This window comes from Phycodurus eques, chromosome 1, assembly GCF_024500275.1.
Source record: "Phycodurus eques isolate BA_2022a chromosome 1, UOR_Pequ_1.1, whole genome shotgun sequence".
NCBI classification, from domain to species: domain Eukaryota; kingdom Metazoa; phylum Chordata; class Actinopteri; order Syngnathiformes; family Syngnathidae; genus Phycodurus; species Phycodurus eques.
The window spans coordinates 5,578,244-5,600,793 of record NC_084525.1 but is presented as its reverse complement, the minus strand read 5'-3'; the positions used below and the strand labels follow the sequence as shown (position 1 = coordinate 5,600,793).

The 22,550-nt window shown below is 41.5% G+C and overlaps 2 protein-coding genes and 1 long non-coding RNA gene across 6 annotated transcripts in view; 2 read left to right on the top strand and 1 right to left on the bottom strand.

Moving 5' to 3' along the window:
• pkig (protein kinase (cAMP-dependent, catalytic) inhibitor gamma) overlaps positions 1–6,298 on the top strand; it is a 30,604-nt gene extending 24,306 nt beyond the window's left edge. For all 3 annotated transcript variants that reach the window (XM_061673844.1, XM_061673834.1, XM_061673854.1), the window contains 2 exons: positions 2,725–2,906; positions 5,712–6,298. In XM_061673844.1, coding sequence (XP_061529828.1) covers positions 2,753–2,906; positions 5,712–5,791 — 234 coding nt within the window. In that variant the 5' untranslated portion in view covers positions 2,725–2,752 and the 3' untranslated portion in view covers positions 5,792–6,298. The remainder of the gene's footprint in view (positions 1–2,724; positions 2,907–5,711) is intronic.
• A 299-nt stretch (positions 6,299–6,597) lies between these two features.
• ada (adenosine deaminase) lies at positions 6,598–22,020 on the bottom strand. Of its 2 annotated transcripts, XM_061673786.1 has the most exons (11): positions 21,897–22,020; positions 19,700–19,761; positions 18,165–18,287; positions 15,911–16,054; positions 15,712–15,827; positions 11,766–11,890; positions 11,078–11,149; positions 9,823–9,924; positions 8,692–8,759; positions 8,469–8,598; positions 6,598–7,399 (listed from the first exon to the last, which is right to left on the bottom strand). In XM_061673786.1, exons 1-11 carry the CDS (start codon positions 21,939–21,941, stop codon positions 7,295–7,297), a joined length of 1,092 nt encoding a protein of 363 aa, XP_061529770.1. In that variant the 5' UTR covers positions 21,942–22,020; the 3' UTR covers positions 6,598–7,294. The 2 variants fall into 2 exon arrangements, with proteins under 2 accessions (XP_061529770.1, XP_061529780.1); XM_061673796.1 differs by lacking the exon at positions 19,700–19,761 and having other exon boundaries at positions 21,897–21,985.
• Positions 8,610–14,870, top strand: LOC133401188 (uncharacterized). Its single transcript, XR_009768388.1, has 2 exons — positions 8,610–11,976; positions 13,678–14,870. It is a non-coding gene; the product is annotated as an uncharacterized LOC133401188 (long non-coding RNA).
• Positions 22,021–22,550: the final 530 nt, after the last annotated feature.

The following is a 22,550-nucleotide window of genomic DNA, read 5'->3' as shown; positions in this document are numbered from 1 at the left end:
TGTGGCCTTCATCTGTGTGACCTCTGTGGGCTTGACTCTGGCAACTTCCTTTTTGGCACAGTGCACACATACTGGACAGTAGAGGAAGAAAACAAGTGTGCTGATGGTTTCATGTTACAAAGGGAATGTGAGTGAACATGTCTGAGAACAGACTGACCCCGGGTCAGTATGTTATAACCGCGTCTGCCAGCTGATTTTTTTATTCGTCCCGATTCCTTCCCCATGAGTCTCACTAATGGCTGCCGCCAATTCATCACTGCTCAGCTGTCGAGTCACTGCATGTTTTAAGTGGTAAGGGGTCACACCTCCCTCTTGCTACCGAAGACATCTTCAGAGAGCGACACCACAGGGCGACAGTTTCGACCCCCTTCCCCACTTATCTCTGGGCAGTTACCGCTGCCCACTCACATTTCCAGATGCGAGCTAATCGTGCTAAGAGACAGACAGAAATCTTTTTGACTGAGGTTTGTTTGAACAAGGTTTCTGACATCGTTTCTGGTTTGTTCTCCTCTGTCATGTGGTAGCGCTTGACAGGATTCTGACCTACTTTAATATACAGTGGAATGAGAGCAGGAAAGAGAAAAGGCATGAATTGCCAAGAGGGGAGGCGCTTCTGGGCCTGCTTGTCATTTTGAATGGTTTGAAGCTCTTTCACTCGGGCTCTTCATATTGATCAGGGTTGGAAAAATTGACTCAGTGGTTTGAATGTGCATGCAGGAGCCCCTGGAGATGTGGAGCAACTTTCAGTTTTTTGGGATGTAATTAGGACATTTAATTGGCACACGGGTCTGGCTGTCAGGGATGCAATACTGTAATTGCCATGCATAAATAGAAAATGCATTGAACACTATTCTTTTGCATTCGTAACAAAAATCAGCCATCATTTTGTGCTTCTTAAATTAGCAAAGTGACAATATTTCCCAAAAATGACAGTCTGCCAAAATGCTGAGTCTGATTGGAAAGGCCACTTCAACTTGAGTACAACGCACCAAGACTTTATAAAATCGGATGATGAGTTCTGGAGAATTTTTTTTGTGTGTGGAAACAATTGTCATTTTTGCATGATATCGCCCACAAAAAAAATCTGGTTAAAAAAATGCCTTCAAATTACAGTAAAAACAGTTTCACGAAACTGGTTTCGTCTGCTACTCTTGGAACTTCTTCACTTGTCTGACAAGTTTCAGTTAAAAATATTTACAAATCAGCTCATACGTGCCGAAATTCAGCGTTCTCCAAGACGACGCATCAGAATTACCAGACCCTTTCAGATGGCTTCACTTGCTGTAAAAACTCACGAGAGATCTCAAATTGAATATTATTCATGAGAATAGCAGTGTAGGCGGTAGAACAGGTAATGTATTACAGTAATCATATTTTGTTTCTTAATTTATTCATCATGGAGGATTTGTTTGATATGCTCATTGTTTTTTAGAAAATTCCAAAACGATGGCAGCCACTTGTCACATTGCCACTTAAATATAGCCTTTCACCGTGACTTCACAAGTTCTCATGTATTTCCAGGTGACAAGAACTTTGATGGCAACACTAGTAAACTAGGTAGTCCATGTCATTGACCAAGGCAGAGCGATTGAGAAAACGGGCCATCTATCGCCGTAGTGTAAATGTGTGATGTCAGTTGTTGTTACGAGAGATAAATTGTTTACCAGCGAGGAAGGTTTTAAGGACAGCACTTGTCATTTAGTCATAAGTTTCTCGCTTGGGGCATCAGGACCGATGACTAAAACTTCAGTTTTGTCCTGGTTAAGCTGGAGAATGTTCTTTGCCGTCCAGGATTTGATGTCTAAAGTAGAGTTAAAAAAGACTATCCATTGGACTGGTGTCATCAGGAGACACGAAGATGTACAGCTGCATATCATCAACGTAGCTGCGAAAGGTCACTCCGTGACAGCTGATGACACTGCCAAGAGGGAGCATTAAATTAAATACAATTTTACAGGGCCTAAAATTGATCCCTGTGACACACCACGTTATTGAATGAATTTTTGAGGAGCACATATCAAAACCTACCATAAAGGTTCTGTCAGGGAAGGATAGAAAAAAAAATGGTGTGTAGCAACAGAGGCAAACCAGGTATTTTAATCTGTTTAAACGAATAGTGTGGTCGTCCATAACGAAGGAAGTGCTGAAATCCAGCAGAACCAACACTGTTAATTTAGGACTGTCAAGATTGCCTCTTAAATCATTTGAACTCTGGAGAAGTGTAGTCTTGGTGCTGTGGTTCACCCTAAAACCAGACTTGTACTTTTCAAGAATGTTAAAATTTGCTTAAAAGTCAGTGAGTTGAATAAAAACACGTTTTTCCTAAAGTTTTAAGTAAAATGTTCAGTTAAATACAGGGCGGTAGTTGTTAAAATCAGTAAGGAAGAAGAACCAACTACTCCGCCTCCAGGCTCTGCACAACTATTTGCGACGTCCACTTGATTTATACATCGATTTAGACATCTGGTGGTGCAACCCCAAACATAACTTTTTTTTGTCGTTGTTTTCAGTTAAGGTCAGCGGTAGTCACTCACTTTCTGCCATCCAGCACCCATTGTTTCCAAACAAGATGAAAACGTCTATTAATCAGCGTTATGTGTGTTCCAGCATTGGATGTTATGCCAGCTGTAGTCAAATAGAAATGCTTACTCGATAATAACCCAACTGGTGAGGCAACTGAGAAAGTCTTCTTGAAACCTGACCTCTACTCCCTGCCTGCTACAGCTGTAATGAGAGCGCTGGTCATGGACAGATGATGGACGTGGAGACGTCGTACTCGGACTTCATCAACTGTGATCGTACTGGCCGCAGGAACGCGGTGCCCGACATCGCAGGTGAGGGCAAAGGGGAGGCCAGCACCAGTGACGTCACCAAAGACTTGGCAGAGATGGACTTAAAGGATGCAGGTCAGCGGTTCCGCCTCTCAACCTGATGTTACTACGGTCGTGACCACTTTGTTTGTAGCAAGCTGCGCACCAAGTGACGTGACCAAATGGAACCGTGCTATTCAGCCGCATCGTGCAGTGTGTGTGGTTCTGCAACAGGTTTTCTCGGGTTGCAACAAATGATTTGTCGATTATTAGTTTGTAGTCTCTTTGATCTTATATATCTACAGTGGTGTTAAAAAGTATTGGCCCCCTTCTCAAATTCTTATATTTTTGCATAGATTCCTCACTTTGTTTCAGAACATCAAACTAATATAAATATCAGACAAATAACCCAAGTGAACTTAAAGTACTGTTTTTAAATTGCCAATTCATTTATTAAGGAAAAAAAACAAAAACGATTCAGTTGCCTGGCCCTGTGTGGAAAAAGTAATTACCCCCTTGTTAAATCATGCATTTATTATTGTGGCTAATCGAAATTTGTGGTTATTTTTCACTACTAAATCATTACCTCCAGACCTGTTCAATCAATTAATCAGAATTTGTCCCGACAAAATCAAGTCTCACAAAACTGAAAGAGCTAAAAAAGCTGCAACAAAATGACACGATCCAAAGAAATTCCAGAACAGTCGAGATATAAAGTAATTGACATCTATCAGTCTGGAAAGGGTTAAAAAGCCATTTCTAAAGCTTTAGGATTCCAGCAAACCTCAGGGAGAGCCATTATCCTCACATGGAGAAAACATAGAACAGTGGTCACCCTTCCCAGGAGTGGCCAGTCTCTAAAGATTACCACAAGAGAACACCTATGACTCATACAGGAGACCACAATGGAACTCAGGACAACTTCTGAAGAGCTGCAGGCCTCCCTTGCCTCAGTTAAGGTCAGTGTTCATGACACAACAGTAAGGAAGAGACTGGGCAAAAATGGCATCCATGGCAGAGTTCCAAGGAGAAAACCACTGCTGACCAAAAAGAACAAAGGCACGTCTTCCTTATATGGACTGACAAAATGAAAGTTGAGCATTTTGGAAGGTGTGTGTCTCGTTACATCTGGCGTAAATGTAGGACAGCATTTCAGAAAACAACAGTCAAACATGGTGCTGGTAGTGTGATTGTGTTGGGCTGCTTTTCTCCTTAGGAACCTGGACAACTTGCCGTGATTGATAGAACCATTAATACTGCTGTTTAACAGAAAATCCTGAAGTACAATGTTCAGCCATCAGTTTGTGACCTCAAACTGAAGTGTGCGTGGGTTCTGCAGCAAAATAACACCAGCAAGTCAACTTCTGAATGGCTTAAAAACAAAAACAAAAATGGAAAGTTTTGGAGTGGCCTAGTCAAACTCCAGACATGAATCCGATTGAAATGCAGCGGAATGACCTCAAAAGGCCGTTCATGCCGAAAACCCTCAATTTTTGCTGAGTTCAACCAATTCTCCAAGGAACAGTGGGCCAGAATATCTCCACAGAGAGGTGAAAGACTCATTGCCAGTTATAGAAAATGTTTGATTTCAGTTGATGCCGCTGAGGATGGCCAACTTGTTCTTAGGTTTAGGGGCCCATTATTTTATTAAACAGGGCCAGGTAATAGGAAAAGTATTTTTTTTCCTTAATAAATGAAGTCACAATTTAAAAATGGCGTTTTAAATTCACTTGGGTTATATTTGTCTGATATTTACTTTTGTTTGTTGATATTAAATCGTATTTAAGTGAGGAAACTATGCAAAAATCTAAGAATTTGAGAAGGGGGGGCCAATACTTTTTCATGGCACTGTGTATCGATCTTATCTATGTAGCATCCTGACTGTTGGGCTGTGTAATCAAAATGTTTCCATCAGACCAGACGCACAGACTGCTGCATGAAGCCGGCTGCTTTAAAAAAATAAACTAATTAAAAAAAGCAATCTGATCAACTGAAAATGACATTGATCCGTGCCGATTTCTGATCACGTGATCGGATCGGGATAAGTCAAGCCGATAATAAGGCGACATTCGGCTAAAGATAAAGTTAACGCCATTTTCTGTTGAAGGCAATTGTCCCACGTTGTTATCTTAATGCGCAAAGCAACAACTGTGTGAAATTTTGAACGCTATCATTCCACTCTTAAGCGCTTGTGTGGCAGGAAATCTCCCATTTGGAATTCTAAATGTCATATTGTCACCATAGGGAGTTGTATTTCCTTGCGCAGTTTCTCATTATTGTTTCCTTGTAAGCCCTGAGAGCAAATCTTTTTTCCTGCAGCACTCCATGGCAAACCCGACAGCAGGGATGTCTTCTTGGGCCACATTGTTTTCCCGCAGGTGGCTGTTTATGACATTGAACGCACATAAATGTGTAATCACTAGGGGTGTAATAGTATGCCAAAAAACCCGGTTCAGTACATACTTTGGTTTTACGTTCACGGTGTGGTTCACATTGGGGGGGGGGGGGGGGGCAAAACAAAGTGCTTATGTTTTTCCAATGAAAAAAATTGTTGTGGACAATAAAACCATGGAAAGATGTTTTTGATTTTGTATCATTTAACCACTTTTTACGCACACTGTAGTTACCAGAGCAGTGTGAGAGACATATGCATACTGTTTATTTTCAATGGGGACATTATTATTTTTTTTTAATTATTAAATGAAGGAAACTCATTTCAGGAGGCTTATCATTGTACTAGTGTGTGTGTGTAAATATTTGACCACTTATAAAAAAAGACGTTAGCGTGTCACTATTCTGCTATATTTCCATGATGACTGAATGATTCAATGAGATTAACTCAGCTGTGCCAGACAGCTCGTGCACGTCGTGTGACACTGAACTCCGTCTTGCCTCCATCAGGAGAGCCCGAGTCTTCTCCGGCCCCTGAGGCCGAGGGCTCCACCAGTCAAGATGCCCAGGGAGGCGGAGGTCCATCCTAAGCGGGAGGCGGTGGTACATAGCGAAGGGAGATGGAGACAGAAACGCTATCCCTCAGTGATGGCTCGTTTGGAGCTTGGCCGCCGGCACCAATTGGATCAGATGCTGTGAGGGCAGGCAACCGCTGGGAAGTCCAACTGCCATTTGAGATGCTTCTCTTCTGCTTTGGACTCTGTTTAGTCACTTAAATATTCCCCATGAGATGAGGAGGCGAATAGACTTTGGGCTTATGTGGAGACTGAGCTGAAAACATTTGAACGATCCAAACAATTTCCAGCCGTATCACGGAGGGGGAGCTCATAACCACGTGTCATTTTCTTTCTATACGTGTGCGTGTGTTTGTTTGTAACCCTCTTGACCTGTTTCATTATCAAGTGTTGCCCCCCCCCAATATCCAACTTAGTCTCCATGATACTGTCGTGTATGGACTCTGTATTTATTGCTAACTGTTCAGTGATAACTTTGTGATAGCTATTTTCTTTGTGTAATAAAAAAGCTTATGAATCCAACGTTATGTTGGTGTTTTTATGCTTCCGTGGGACTCAGTTAGCAGGTTCGCGCTGATCGCAGCAGATAAAAAGAGGCCGAGTGGCATTCGGCACTCCTGCCATAAATATTGAATTTTGTATACGTTAGGTGGCGACACGAAGCCGGTTTACTTGTGGACCCTGCATGGCCCGCTGTCTCCCCATGGTCTCACCTTACAGAAATGCAAGATGACACAGCAGTTTGTACTGCAGGAGCTTCTCTTCTTTTGCCTTACTTCCTCTTCTGCCTGGGAAGGAAGACAAGCAACAACAAAAAGAGGTAGGCTGCACACAGAACAGCTTTATTCTGGTCAAAGGTGGATTTTGTTGTGTTTTCAATGTGGCCACAATAATTGAGTGCTTTCTCTTGTCAGAAAAGATGTTTATAAATAAATATATACACCACAAGAACAAGAAGTTGAGCGGATAGTGTGAAAACTAAATGGAGGGCAGTGGTACGCCACCTCGTGTTTAACAGTAAGACATTTGGTTTTGTACTATGTACCTGATAAATCCTGTTGAGGCTATTTGGTCTGGATCCCTAAAACTCCTATTTCACAGTGAATGGTTTCTCCCTCATAAAGCGTCAGCACATCTCACCGCTTCCCACCTTCCAGTTTTCACGGCAACGTGTTGTTTACTTGAATACATTGTTCATTTGGACCGGCCGAGTGTTTCTGTCCAAAGTTGACTATTCGCACATCAGATGCATTCCTGACACGTCTCTTGATGTAAACGCAAGAATGCGTGCATGCATAGTTTTAAAATAGTGCGTAACAACGCTGTTAAAAAAAATCTCCACCTTTTTTCCCAGCAGCAGCAAATCCTGCACCGCTTCTGTGTAAACTGATATATGAACGTCGCACACACGTTGAGGTGCTTGCAGTGATGTGAAGGGAAGCAGGCAGAAGTGGATTAAGACATTCTCGTGTGTCGGCGATGGAGGTCAAGATTTGTGAACTTTTGGGAGGTCGGGCTTCAAAAGGCCGTGCTCTGTATCATCCCATAGGCCTCGTGGAGTTTGCCCAGTAGCTCTTTCTTCTCCGACTCAGGTAAGAAGCAAGATGCTGCAGAACAGATGTTCTACAAAACAACACAGCCACCCCATTATTGTGTGTATCACGTAAACCTTTGTGACTAAAACATACTGATTGCCCCAAAAATTTATAATTAAAATGTTGCCTTCTGTAGTTTTTTGGAATACTACATGCATCTATCTAACTGTTCAAAGTTTCAGTACTACTTGCCCACCTTGCTGTACTCTAACAAGAAGCTGAACTGCAAAATTCACAACAGATGCATGATCAGCATTTCCTGCTTCAATTAGAATTGCTATTTAGTCGTCTTCATGATGCGTTCACGTTTTGACATCATGAGACCAAGACCACACCAACAGTTGACCAACAGGACAAGGCTTCAAACAGGAAGTGGCCACTGAGTTTAGACTGTCATCAGCAAGTTGCATCAGATAGAGAGAGACTGAAGGAGTCCTAGAAAGGCATAGAACTGGATAATCATTGGCCGATTCATGGATCAAAACTCTCTTGGAATTTTGCCATTTATCTGTGTCTTAGAAAGTGTGGTACTAGCACCACTAGTGGTACGTGGGCTCTCTCTAGGGGTACGTGGAAAAAAAAAAAAAACTGAATGAAATGCTACAATTTTGCTTGATGTTCTTTGTTTTCTTTAGTTTTTTTAAACTTCTTTTTTAGTTTTTAATTTCACATTTTTATTTAGGTACACTTTATATTTAACGTTCATGTTTCATTTAAGTCATTTTTAAAATTTTCCTATATTTAAGCACAGAGTTGATGTTCACACTGCATAATTACACGGGCTTACAATAATATTAGTTAAGTATAAAACCTCTGCCTTTATATTGATGAACACCGAGGCCTACTATGCTACATTTTTTTTTTTTTTTTTAAATGTTGGTCGTGATGGTTGTACATAAAGAGCTGAGTAATTTTTGAGGTGGTACTTTGTGTAAAATGTTAGAGAACCATTGTGTTCAAGCAAAACAAGTTGGGCAAAAAGTACTGTAAACAAATGGAATATTTGGACATTTAGGTTCAGCCTGGAATTTCAGCCGAAATCCTACTATTATCCCAAACTTTTTTTTGTGAGTGGTGTATAATGCAAATGCCCTCACCAGTCTCTTAAATTCCTCCTGGGTGAAGCCCATGTGCTTGTGTGCCACGCTATAGTCCAGCTGGAGGGTGGAGTTGAAGATCAGAGGGTCGTCAGTATTCAGCGAGTAGTTGGCTTTGTCCTTCCTGAACCTGCACGTCACATCCACAAATGAGCGCGCTTGCGCGCGCACACACACAATTCGGTGCTTCTCGGTCGTCACGGCAAATTAAAGGAGCGCTCACGTGACGACGGGATGCTTGGTGAAGTCGGCGTCGCAGGCACCGGTCAGCTTGCTGGAGATGGGACACACCTGGATGAAGAGCCGTTAGGGACAATAATTCAGGATTACCTCTCACACTTACTAGTTAAACACTCTCTTATACACATTACAGTAATTTGTTTTTCTCAAAAAACTGGTGAAATGCTTTCATGTCCACAAGTGAAACACTCTCAGAATGAGATTCCCCCCACACACACTCATTAACACTAGTGAAATGTTCACACACATTACTCAAATTTGTTTTACTCGTAAACACTAGTGAAATGCTCTCTAACACAATACTCAAACATGCTCGTACCCAAAATTGACATTTGCACCCGAGAGGACAGGCTGGCTTTCCCCAAACTTCCAATGTTATTATTATTACAATTATGATTATTATTATGATACAGTTCCCCAAACATTAAATGGGGTGTGGGTTTATAGTATTTTTAGTATCACTGAAGTCATTACGAAATATTATTATTTTTAAACAGACAACACTAACGGGTTTCTCTTTGTCTAATTTATTTTCCAGATGGCCGGTCAGGTGACTCTTCAGGAGCCAGCTAAGTAGCAGCTTACTTTCTTTTTCTTTTTATCGTGAGTTCCATTTTCCCATGTAACAAAGAATGGGACATTTGTTTCAACAAACATATAATTCAATAAATGTCTGTTTATTACCAATTTTAACACCTAGTTACTATTTACCCACTCTGTAGCTGTCGCGTGCGCACCAAAGGCAAATTTGTGACCACAAATTAGGCAGAACATGAGATAAATAAATTATATAATTCCTGGAGAGTTGGGTGAGCAAATCAAGCGCACCTCCTCTAGAAACGGCAAGGCAGATGACATCTTGTGTTGCAGTTTCTATTAAAGGTGTGCCCCATTTGCTTCCCAAGACATTCATGTGAATGATTATAAAATGCACAAATTAGTATTTCTTGCCTGTGCATGTCATGTCTGGGGTTCTGTATTATTATAGTCGCGTTGTAACAATAATTTCAAAAAAAAAAAAAAAAAATGCTGAAAGATTGGAGGGAAAAAAACTGACTTAAGCATCATGAATGCAGCCAATTTACTTCAGGAGGCATTTTGGACATTTTCTCACCTCAAAGTGCATGTTTTGAGCCAATAGTTGCGTGTAAAGCACTTGGTCCTCCAGGGTCCTGTAACCGTGCCCCACCCGTTCGGCCTTCAGCACCTCGACAGCCTGAAATGTCACATGGGACCCATCAGCGCATGACAACATTGAAAAGATGAGAGGCACGGTACACCCTGGATTGGTCGCTAGCCAATCGCAGGGCACAGATAGACAAATAACTACTGACCTTCACACTTATGGACAATTTATAGTCATCTTCTTGTTTTTGGGATGTGGGAGGAAGCCGGCGTACCCAAACACGTAAGCATGGATCCCCGTGCTTTGCATGCTTGGTTTTCTCCGGGTACACCGGCAAACATACAAACTCCACACAGCAATGCCCGGATTCCAACCACCAACCTCAGTACTGTGAGGTCAATGTGCTAACCTCCACCATGCTGTCCATTATCCAATTTCCCTTTTCATTTTCCCGAAAATGTATTGACTCCCAATAATTTATTAAGCAACACTTATAGACAGACAATATAACAATACTCACAGGCATGTATTCCTTATCGTCAGTGAAAACCCTCCAACTAATATTATTGCAGCTTACCAAGTCACTGGGAGTTGTGGTGACTCTTTGTTTGTCTATATGACTGTATTATACTGCCCCCGGTGGCCAAGACGGGCACACAATGAATGGAATTGAAGCATTTAATTATGATGCACAAAATGTTTTCTTTACATTCTTTTTAATAATCTTATGACTGTATGTCTGTATGAAGTGCAATATTACAGTGCTACTTTACTGAGCAAACAAGTCTACAAAAGTTTTTTTTTTTTTCTTCTTCCAGAGAAGCTGGAACGAATTAATGGGACTTCCATTCATTTCAATGGGGAAAGATGATTTGAGATATGAGTGTTTTACTTGACGATTGTAGTCACGGAATGAATGAAACTCGTATTTCAAGGCACCACTGTATAGCTCTACAACAGCTTTGTATTCAACGAAACAGGCCCACATTTCCCACTAAGTAAATTTGTGGGTAAATTGAGTCGAGCTCATAATTTTTTTTAGTATATATTATTGCGATATCTCTCTCGTGTAAAATATATACCTTGGCTCAATAAAGATCAGGAAGCGCTGCTCTGGTTTGTTCTATCTTGCTTCAATTCATCATGACTCAACTGTTAAGCTTTGTCTGTTCAGCTGAAAGTGTGAAACATTGTGCCACCCCTGTCAGGAATGTGTCACCGTGGTTATGGTCCAATGGCCTACCTCCTTGACCACTGAGGCCGGGCCCACCTCGCCCGCGTGAACTGTCCGGTGGATCCCCCAGCGCACTGCTTCCTGCCAATGGAATCAAATCAAAGCAAAGTATGGTCAGGTCACATGACATAAGAGCATTTACGCACAGCTAAATCTTGTTGGTTCATCATTTCCCAGGTGTCTTAAAAAAAGGTCTCTGGAAGTACAGAATTTCAAGACAGTTTTCATCCACTTGTTACACTTAAATTGGAATTCATCTGTTTTGGGGGGCCGCCACTGCTCCTCCTGCCACCATGTACGACTGGAGTACAGGTTTCATTACCATGGCGACCGCGTGTGAAGAAACTGTCAACTGTCAATCAAATATGTTCTTAAGTCGAGCATCTTAATTATAACTAAATAACGAACAATTGCGCCAGATAGCCGCTGATACCAACGAAGATGGTTCTTGTACAGAGGTCGAGGGGTGACTCATTCCGGATACCGAAGTGCGTCACTGGGTATCGTTTTAGTCACGCCGAAAAAAATCAGGAAAACAAACGGTGAAAAAGAGTTTAATGCTATATCTCCAAAATTGATCTTCAAACATGTATAATGTATTTTGAAACCAAGCTCTGAATTGACTTTACAGGGTCTTCGAACTACGGCCTGTTTGTGAAAGTGGCCCATGGTGGCGTTTGCTCAGAGAGAGGCTAACCTCGTAAGCTCTCCTGTGTCCCGGGTAAGCCTCGCAGTTGAGTGACTCGTCACCCGCCAGGTCGATGGCCACCACCCCCTCGTGACGATATCTCTTACAAAGCTCCAGCACGTCTGCGGACCAGCCTGCACAATTGAATTGGACGCATCAGACACGGAGCACTTTACCTCCCAGTCTCGCCTGGATTAGCAAGACTAACCACTTGCTCGTGGTACAATTATTATTATTATTATTTTTCCAATTGCAATACTGCCCTTAATATACAACGCCAATTCCAATGAAGTTGGAACGTTGTGTTAAACATAAATAAAAACTGAATACAATGATTTGCAAATCATGTTCAACCTATATTTAATTGAATACACTACAAAGACAAGATATTTAATGTTCAAACTGATACACTTGATTGTTTTTAGCAAAAAATCATTAACGCAGAATTTTGTGGCTGCAACAAGTTCCAAAAAAGCTGGGACATGGTCATGTTTACTACTGCGTTACATCACCTTTTCTTTTAGCAACATTCAGTAAACGTTTTGGAACTGAGGACACTAATTGTTGAAGCTTTGCGTGGAATTCTTTGCCATTCTTGCTTGATGTACAGCTTCAGCTGTTCAACTTTCCGGGGTCTCCATTGTCGTATTTTACGCTTCATAATGCGCCACACATTTTCAGTGGGAAACGGGTCTGGACTGCAGGCAGTCCAGTCTCGTACCTGCACTCTTTTACTACGAAGCCATGCTGTTGTAACACACGCAGAATGTGGTTTGGCATTGTCTGGCTGAAATAAGTAGGGGTGTCCATGAAAAAGACGTTGCTTGGATGGCAACATATGTTTCTTCAAAACCTGTATGTACCTTTCAGCATTAATGGTGCCTTCACAGATGTTTAAGTTACCCATGCCATTGGCACTAACACAGCCCCGTACCATCACAGATGCTGGCTTTTCAACTTTGCGTCAGGATGGTTCTTTTCCTCTTTGGACCGGAGGACACGACGTCCACAATTTCCAAAAACAATTTGAAATCGTCGGACCACAGAACACTTTTTCCACTTTGCATAAGTCCATCTTAGATGAGCTCGGGCCCACAGAAGCCGGCGCCGTTTCTGGGTGTTGTTGATAAATGGCTTTTCCTTTGCATAGTAGAGTTTCAAGTTGCACTTATGGATGTAGCGCCGAACTGTATTTACTGACATTGGTTTTCTTAAGTGTTCCTGAGCCCCTGTGGCAATAACCTTAACACATTGATGTCGATTTTTGATGCAGTGCTGCCTGAGGGATCGAAGGTCACGGGCATTCAATGTTGGTTTTCTGCCTTGTCGCTTACATGCAGTGATTTCTCCAGATTCCCTGAACCTTTTGATGATATTATGGACTGTAGATGATGAAATCCCTAAATTCCTTGCAATTGTACGTTGAGGAACATTGTCGTTAAACTGTCAGACTATTTTCTCACGCACTTGTTCACAGAGGTGAACCTCGCCCCATCTTTGCATGTGAATGACTGAGCAATTCAGGGAAGCTCCTTTTCTACCCAATCATGGCACCCACCTGTTCACCTGTGGGATGTTCCAAACTGGTGTTTGATGAGCATTCCTCAACTTTCTCAATCTTTTTTGTCACCTGTCCCAGCTTTTTTTGAAACGTGTTGCAGCCATAAAATTCTAAATTAATGATTATTTGCTAAAAACAATCAGGTTTATCAGCTTGAACATTAAATATCTTGTCTTTGTAGTGTATTCAATGAAATATAGGTTGAACATGGTTTGCAAATCATTGTATTCTGATTTTATTTATGTTTAACACAACGTCCCAACTTCATTGGAATTGGGGTTGTAACATTTTGTGTGTGTGTGTGTGTATCCATGTATTTATTTATTTGTTTATTTGATTGCATTACATCATTTCTCTTAGTCACTGAATTGTGGTGTCATCCTGAGCCCACAGATGGGGGCACTAATGGCAAGTGACAAAGTACAAACACTTGAGTGAGTACAAATACTTTGCTATTGTACTTCAGTAAATTTTTCAGAATGTATCTGTACTTGAGAATCTACTTTCCTGACTGCCCTTTTTTTCCTTCTACTCCCTACATTTGAAAACATATATAGTGGAACCTCAATAGAACGGACTAATAGGGGCAGGGGGTCGTCTGATATAGCCATTGAAGCACTTTTTTTTTTTTTTTTTTTTCCGGGCCATATTGCACCCATGTTACTGTAGTGTACAGTACAAAATTGTTTTTTTTCAGGATTTTTTTTCATGGTCTAAAATGCCCAATACAGTACAAAGTTATTGTAAATAAAAATATAAAAAGTTTAAAAATGTTTGAAAGTTTCACATTTTATCCAAACTTACCATGCCGGTGTGTTTGGTCATGGTGCAGTACAGTGTAGGTGAGTCGCTTTCATGAGCCGCGAGGAATTAGTGTGCTTCCTAGATCCAAATCTGTGGCCAAAGGTGAACGGCGTGACAGAAAAAACTGTACCAAAAATAGCATGTTCCAGACTCTAAAGACTTATGTTTTGTATCCCTCAGAGTTAACGCCGCACCCATGCCGCTGTCTTTCTGCCAGTGCTCTATGTACAATAGACAATAGATAGAACCATTACACCATGGCCGCCCCATCAATGCCCCTCATTCAACATGGCCGCCATGTAGGCACTGGACGCACGTCTTTTGTAATTTGATCTAGTCATATTGTATATCTGTGACCTGGAAATATGTCAGTCCCATTCTTTGCCTGCATTGCGCCACACCGCCGGTAAACAACAGCGGCCAATTTTGGAACTGACATACTTTGTTAAAGGCATTACAAGTGACAAATGGAAACTATTTTTGGACACATTGTTCAGTCCGGACGGTTTTTATCCATTATATCGGGGTCCGTTTTATCGAGGTTCCATTGGATGTACAAAATAGGCTTGTCACTTTTTTCAAAGTCTGCAGATGATTGTTTAAGATCTTGGGGAACTACAAGGCAGAAAAAAATGGGACAGCAGAGACATGGACGAATGTGAACCAGGGAGCATGAACAAATATAAAGTAACAGGTATTGTAAATAATTCACAGTGGAAAGTATTTTTTTCTTCTGAAATTACCGTAATTTCTCCTAAAAAATACACTCTTGAGTATAATACACACACCCAAAATCGCACTTTCGAGCTGAATATTCCTTCTACCTATATGTAACACACACCCCAGAATTGCTGGAATCCATGCTCAAAAATTGGAGTATTATAGGAATCGCAATTTTCATTTTATTTGTTTTTTTCAAATACATTTCAAAGTTCTCTGAAGTAAACTTTCCTGCCTTTGTGCATGCGCCAAACAAAACAAAAGCAGAAAAGGCTTGTTCTGTGCGCGTGCGCTGACGACACCGATACTTCCGTCTACGAAACTAATTACTTAGTCAAAGGAATTATAATTACACGCGTGTGCAAGGTATATTACAATACCACGTGTTAGCGTGTATGCCACCTAGTTAACTAAAACGCTAAATCCGATGCCGTGTTACGTCAAACACCCCTACGTATTGATTTTTGTCTATATAAGCTAATATTGCTCAGTGGTGGGAGCAATAAAGTTTGATGCATTGAGTTTTGCCAGCATAAGGCTAACTCATTTTGGTATTTTTTTCTTACACCTATGTATAATACGTACCCTCGATGACATTTTTCACAAAAAAATAAAATAAAAGCCTATTATCCATGAGAAATTACGCAAAGTACATTTCAGAGTCTGGACTTTTTTACTTTTACTTAAGTCCAGGAGTACTTTGACTTAAGGATTTATTTTTTACACTGTATGTATCTGTGCTTCTACTTAAGTAGAGTTTGAGCATACTTTTGCCATCTCTGGTAATGGATTTGTGGAATTTGAGCTATGAGCTTGCTTGGTTAGCTCATCAGTTTCAGAGAAGCTTATCTTACAAGGCAGTTTCATTACTTGGCATGTGGCGCATGCAGCATAGAATGGACCTGACTTTGACATCGAAGACCCTCTCCCCCTCTCTGAGACCCTCGTTGACCAGTCGTACCACGTCATCCGGACTCAGGTCACCCCTGAATGCAAGAAATAAATAAGCAGTGAAATCAACGTAGTCACTTGAAATGCATAAGTACATGTTCTTGAAGTAAGGCCTTACTCTGCCTGGTGCCACGGGATGGGATCCACGTCGGTGTTGGCTAGAAAGTGAGGACTGTATCTGACTTCCACGTAAATCACGCCTTCCTTTGCTTTGTCCTCCACAAACTCGTAGGCGATCCTCTTGATGGCATCTCGGTCTCCGCTGGGGAAAAGAAAGAAAAACACAGTTAATGACTTTGGCCTTCGGTGCCGCTGATAAACGTTATCTCTATGACTCCACCAAAACGATTTGCTACTACTGATGCCTCATCTGAACTGTGGCATCTTTCGAAATGAGCGATCATTTAAGGCAATGGGGTCAAACTTGTTTTCACCATGGGCCACGTCACAGTTACCATTTAGAAATCTGTTGGCAGAAGGAATAAAACAATTACCGGTAGTGTATCTGTTGGTTTTCTTTGGAGGTTTTTTTTTTTTTTAATCAAACTTGAAGTTGATTGATTTTGTGAAATTCAAATTCAAAACTGTATTATGCTTGCTTCTGGGTTAGGATGTTTTAAAAAAAAAATATATATATATTTATGTTTTTTTTTTCTAAAATCCATGGCTAACTCTTTAGGTTTTGTCATATTACTGTGCATGGAATTTTTATCTCACCACTTCACAAATGTTGGTAAGGTGCAGCCAGAACTGGATTGGGCAGTATGAACCGAGAACTTTACAAGGTAGGGGAGACCTGCAGCTGTCTATGTACATGATACGGAGAAAGGACACAATTATTCTGTTAAAAGAAGAAAAAAAATCGTATCTTTTTTTTTTTTTTTTTGGTACGTTCGGTGCTTATATTGTCACAGAGCATAATATTCTGCGATACTGTTCTAATGTCAAATACGTGCCTTGGCTCAATACAGGGTGGGATATACAGGCATACTGGAGGTAGATGGACGGCTTTGTCAGAGGGACTGCCGCTATTCTTGTTTATTTACGAGGAGAACCGCAGCTCACGTGAGCTTTAGACTCCCACTTTCGGCTGCGGCGGTGTCACGTGACGGAGGCCGACCGACGCAGTTTCCAGCATTTACACTGAAGCCCTGCCGTTGTCTCACTGAGCTCCCTAAACATTCGAAACGCCGTTTCTATAATGTACATGCACTATACTCAGCTGGCGTGTTCCATATATTGTCAACTGCGTACTGAGGCTCAGGAAAGAGGCTCCATTCAATGGAGCAGGTCGCCATTGTTGGAGCTTTCGCAGCTGTCAGATGGAGCAATCCCACAGGGAAATAGTCTTTGGTTGCCCTGGTGACTGAATTAATGAAATAATCCACATGTGTGTGATAACCAGCCTGCGTGACGGAACTTTCACCCTCACTGCAGATCTTTGCTCAAGAGGTGGACCGTGACTCTTGAGCGCCTGAGTCACATTATTATTCATGAATGTTATTCATTAATCGTGAATAGGGTTTCAAAGGGCAGGACCTTTCTCGGAAATGTCCATAGAAATTTTCCAAATTGGAAACTTTCCAGGCGAATGAATGGGAATTTGAAAGGGATTAACTAGTAATTGAGGGTAATTTAATGGACAGGTATCATATTCAAATATAAACATTTAATATTGCAAATCGAACTACAAATCGATGCCTTGCCCACGTGTGAGGACAATACAGTAGTTTAGTAATTCCATTTTTTTTTTTTTTTTTTTTTTTTTTTACTTCACTTGAGGGGTGACATATCTGAAGCTTGCTTTTCACTCAAATTTTGGCTTGCCAGTGTAAAATTGACCATGTGACCGCTTGTAACTGGAAAAGGAAGTCATCTGGGGCACTCAAGTTACCACTGTACTTGTTTTATTCAGGATTATGTCTCGGCGCCCTTTGCACAATGGTCATTGCGCCGGACTATTGCTATATTAGTCATTCAAACCGCTCTAATTGCTAGAGGACTCTGCATCTTTTTGCGCAATTGTCAAAAAAAAAAAAAAAAAAAAAAGTACAGACATGACCAGATTACTAGCAACCTTTTCTTGCTCAGTGTTTTTCTCATTGTCTTGATGTCCCCAAAATTGTTCTCTGTCAATTGACTGTCTGTTGTCGTACTAGAGCGGCTCCAACGCCCGGAGACAAATTCCTTGTGTGTTTTTTGGACATACTTGGCAAAATAAAGATGATTCGGATTCTGATGATAAAGTATATTTTCCAACCTTCAATTTTGGTAAATTCCTAATGGATTCTCATGTATTTATTGAAAATTCCTGGAAATTTGCAACGCTTATCGTGAGGCAAAGTCAACAGCGCGACAGGAAAGGCACTTACGCAATCACATGCATGTACTCGGCAAACTTGCCCAGGAACTCTGTGAGCGTGGCTGGCTTTTGGAGAATAATAAGATGCCTCAGCTCCTCTGCCGTGTTGGCTGGCAGAGGGATGCCACGTCTCCTGCAAGGACAAAAAAAATAAAATAAAACAACAGCAGCAGCAGCAGCACAAAGATGTGTTTAGAAAGTGGAGTGAAATGAAGGGAAAATAAACTGCAAGAGAACATTGATACTACACATTTAAAAACAATCAAAGAGGAATTATGGAAGAGGCTAACATCATGCTGGACTAATGCAATTTTGCTGACTTTGTGCTTAATTATTATATCTGTTGTGTTTGGCTATTGCGTACGGTAGTGGTTATCATAGGAAAAATGAGCAGCGCGATTTCATAGTTTTTTGACAGGTACACTGTGCGCACACATGCTTGAGCATACCTTCGATTTGTGGATTATTGTAGATTATTTCTCATCGGTCTATTTATATCAGTATACAGTATATACTTTTGTTTCGTGGTGTGCCTTGAGATAAAAAACAAACAAAAAAACAAAAAGCAAAATCCAGTGGTGCCTTGAGTTTTGAGTGACCTGACTGACAAATTTTTCGGATATGAGCTGTCGCTCGGATGTTTTTTTTTTTTTTTTGGTTCGACTTGCGGGCAAAAATTTGAGTAACAAGTGCTCGGTTGTGGCAGCAAGCTCAACTCAACACAATTAGCAAGCAGCAGTTTGGCAGATTGTAAACAATTCTTTAACAGAGGCTTCGAGCTTTTATTCCCACAACCAGTTTGAGTTGACTGACAAACTCAACAGAAAACAAAGACAATCGCACATTGTGCATTGAACCAAACCACATACTGTAACTTACAAAAGTCCAGAACCTTAATGCCAACACACACTGCAAAATGCCATAGGCATGCTACTGAAACTAGCATCAATATTGTGGTAATTAATGAAACCCTTTCAGTAACAGATATTTGAACGCAAATGGTGCTACAGCACACGTAGGCAGACAATATACCAATACTCACAGCTCTATATTCTTTATCCTCTGTGAAGAAGATTCATATTACTGCAAAACTGTACTATACTGCCCCCTTGTGGCCAAGACAGGCACACCAGAGGCAGCACAACGTGTAGCTGGAACAGATGAATGGCTATTGCATTTATTTCAGTGTCGAAAGATGGTTTGAGATGCAAGTGTTTGGAGTTACAAACGTGGTCTCGGAACGAATTCAACTTGTAAGTCAAGGCACCGCTCGACATACCTTCGCTCACTGAATGTTCGGGAAACATTTGCCTAATAAGCCCCATGTCCACCAGATAGCATTTGTCCATCTTTTAGTCAAAGAAATGCCAGCAACAACGCAAGATGGAGCAAGCCAGATGAGAAGGTGGTATAATGTAATAAAGTGATGTCATTGTTATCTACGACTGGTAATTGTCATCGTCCGACATGCAGGGGTTATATCTATATAATAATAATAATATGGAATCATTAAAAAAAAAAAAAGTGGGGCTTAAACAGACTCACCTAGCGACATCAAAAATCGTTTGCACTCGGATGGCTCCATCGAGGTGCACGTGGAGCTCAACCTGTGGGTGGGTGAGCGGTCGATATATTAGTAATAAATATTCCATGACACGATTCGGCGAGGGGTATCCCGACTGGTGACACCAGTAGTTCTCTTCAGGGGCTGGAAGGAGGGTCATAGCTCACACACCTTTTGAATATGCGGTATTCCCTCGTTTATAGTGGGGGTTGGGCTACAGAAAGCCGCGAAATAGAAACCCCATTTTTGGTGCGATTCTTTTTTTTTTTTAACACATTTTAAACCTGCATGAAACCTCCCGAGACTCTGACTAGTCTTCCCTTCACTCCTATTAACCTCTACCATACACTTAGAAACACTTTCTATACTCTTAAACTCCTTTTAAACTCCTAAACATACAGCAATGCACAGTAGCATTTTGCACTATGTACATTTTATTGCTTGTAATATGTGTTTTAATGAAGTTTCTTTTGTTAAAAAATAATAATAATAGTAATAATAATCTGCAATGCGCTGAATCCACGAGGGAACGGTGTACACACATCAGCCACTACAGATATTTATTTTGGGCTACGGAATATGAATAACGTGTGTAGAAAATACTCTTGTGGGTTCAATGTCATTCCCATAAATAATTTGAACGTCGGTATTTATATATATATAAAAAAAAAAAAAAAAAGGATGTTCTTTTTTTTTTTTTTTTTTTTTAAATAAACTCATACATACATGCATACAGTACAGTGTAATCCTGTTCTTAATATTTTGCCCCATGCGCAGGCAACAGAAACGCGTTCTTGTGCTCCAGCTTGACAGCCAGGAGCTCATCCTGTAATTGGATGACAGCATGAAGGTTGGATGCTGACCCGACGGCTAATTCACATTTAATGAGTTTATATCCGCCCATGTAGGTTTGTCATTTTACACTTCTCCTCGGTCTCTCCGTCTTTCTCTGGCAGTCTCTGTCATTTCCAGTCGCCTTGTCAAGCATGCGCAGTGTGTATACGCACATACACACGCACCCGCGCCACCGCTGCTGAGTTCACATTGAAACGGACAAAAAAGAAAGTGAATGAAAGGAATGGAAAAAAATGAAAATGAGATTTTCTTTTTTTTTTTTTTTATAGCGCCCCCTCTGGTAAAGAAAAACTTTTCCTATTGTCGCCCACTTTTAGAGAAGCGCATTAAGGAAAATGTATTACTCAAAAGTTGCCTTGCAAAATGCACATTTGATATTTTTAAACATAACTACAAATGCTTACATGTTCAAAGTACCTTTCAGACAAACTGAGGATGAACATGACAACTGCATTTACAAAAAAACGAATATAATACAGTAAAACTTTATAAAACAACTTCATTAAAAAAATACAGCCTCAAAGGAGCCTCGCTCATCTGGCACTGATCTCTCTTTTTTTTTTGGGGGGGGGGGGGTAAGGGGCAAGTCCCTTACCCAAAGTAATTCTGTTTCTGATACAGGAATATCCAAATATGCTGTTAATCGGCCTACGATGCACGTTCAATATTTCACGGGTGGGGTGGGCCTCGACAAGAATGCCGCCCTGGTCGACTGCCCCTGTCGCCCATATCAAAAACCGCCCCTGCGCTAAAGCGTTAGCGAAGTGTTGGATTTATCTTACCCAACATTATAATGGTTTGACACAAAAGGAATGAGGACGCTGGTCTCTTTTTCTCTTGAGGAGGGCGCATGGGAGATTGTTCAGGTTACAGCTTCTCAACACGCTCTAAACAATCTCTCCCGTCGCTCCTGCATTTATTTGAAAATAGGGAGGTTTCTAAGTTTACAAGACACAACACACTAAGGGGAGGGTTTCAAGGTGAAAACATGCCACCAACACCTGCCACGTCGTGCCCGGCCACGTCCTTCTCTCTGATGATTCCTGCTGAGTCATCTTCTTGAAGGCGAGACATCTTTCTTTCTAAACATTGTCCATAATACTCATGCAAGCTAAGCAAATACATGAAGTCAGAATCACGGTTAAGCAGTTGTATGCCATAAATGGAAAAGAACACAGTCTACGGCGCTAACTGAGCGTGCCTGCCGTTTTCTCCTAACGTCGGATGTCGGCGCAATCGTAAAGACCACCGATCAAACGTGCGCTCTCCGGACCATGTTCTTCTGGCGTCGTGCGTAAAAAGCGTCAAATTGAGCGGACGTACCTTGGGCTTGTCGAACACCACCTTCCGGATCGGGAGCTCGGACATGCTGCGGCCGGGGTGGAGGGTTATGGGGTGGGGGTGGGGGGGTGGGTGGGGGGGAGCGAGAGCGAGAGAGAGAGAGAGAGAGAGAACGTGACGCGGTGGCGTGCGTGCGTGGAGCAGAGGAGCAGTGCAAGCAAGCAGAGTGACACTCGTTAATATAAGCGCGCATTCACACGCGCGCCTCTGCGACTGCGCCGCACGCGAGTGTGGAGCCTTTCGCCGTGACGTCACAGCGACTTCCTGGTGGCGCAATGGCCATTCGGCCAAGGCACAGCCATTGAGGGAACAGGCTCGATGGTCTGATTCCAAAATAATGATCTAGGGCAGGGGTGTGGAACTCATTTTTTTTTTGAGGGCCATACCAGAAGACAAGGATAACAATTTGTTCAAGTATTTTTTTAAGTTACTGTAGAAGAAGGGTTTGGCAACAGAAAAATGCAATATCTCAACTCAATTTGGAATTCGGGTACAGATCTGAGCAAAAATCACGGACGTTGACGAGCATGATTTGCTTTCGCGGGCCACTTAAAAATGATGTGGCGGGCCGCATCTTGAGTTTGACGCCAATGATCTAGGGTTTTAACACGCTATATTCGAGGGAACATCCAAGGG

What these genes read in the sequence shown, in the direction of transcription:
- ada (XM_061673786.1), bottom strand. Translation starts at nt 21,941, where the DNA reads ATGTCCGAGCTCCCGATCCGGAAGGTGGTGTTCGACAAGCCCAAG. An exon ending in CTGCATGCGCCACATGCCAA is followed by an intron (nt 11,891 to 15,711) that starts GTAATGAAACTG and finishes TCAATTGTGCAG; the next exon opens with GCTGGTCCGCAGACGTGCTG. An exon ending in CTCAAAACATGCACTTTGAG is followed by an intron (nt 8,760 to 9,822) that starts GTGAGAAAATGT and finishes CTCTTCATCCAG; the next exon opens with GTGTGTCCCATCTCCAGCAA.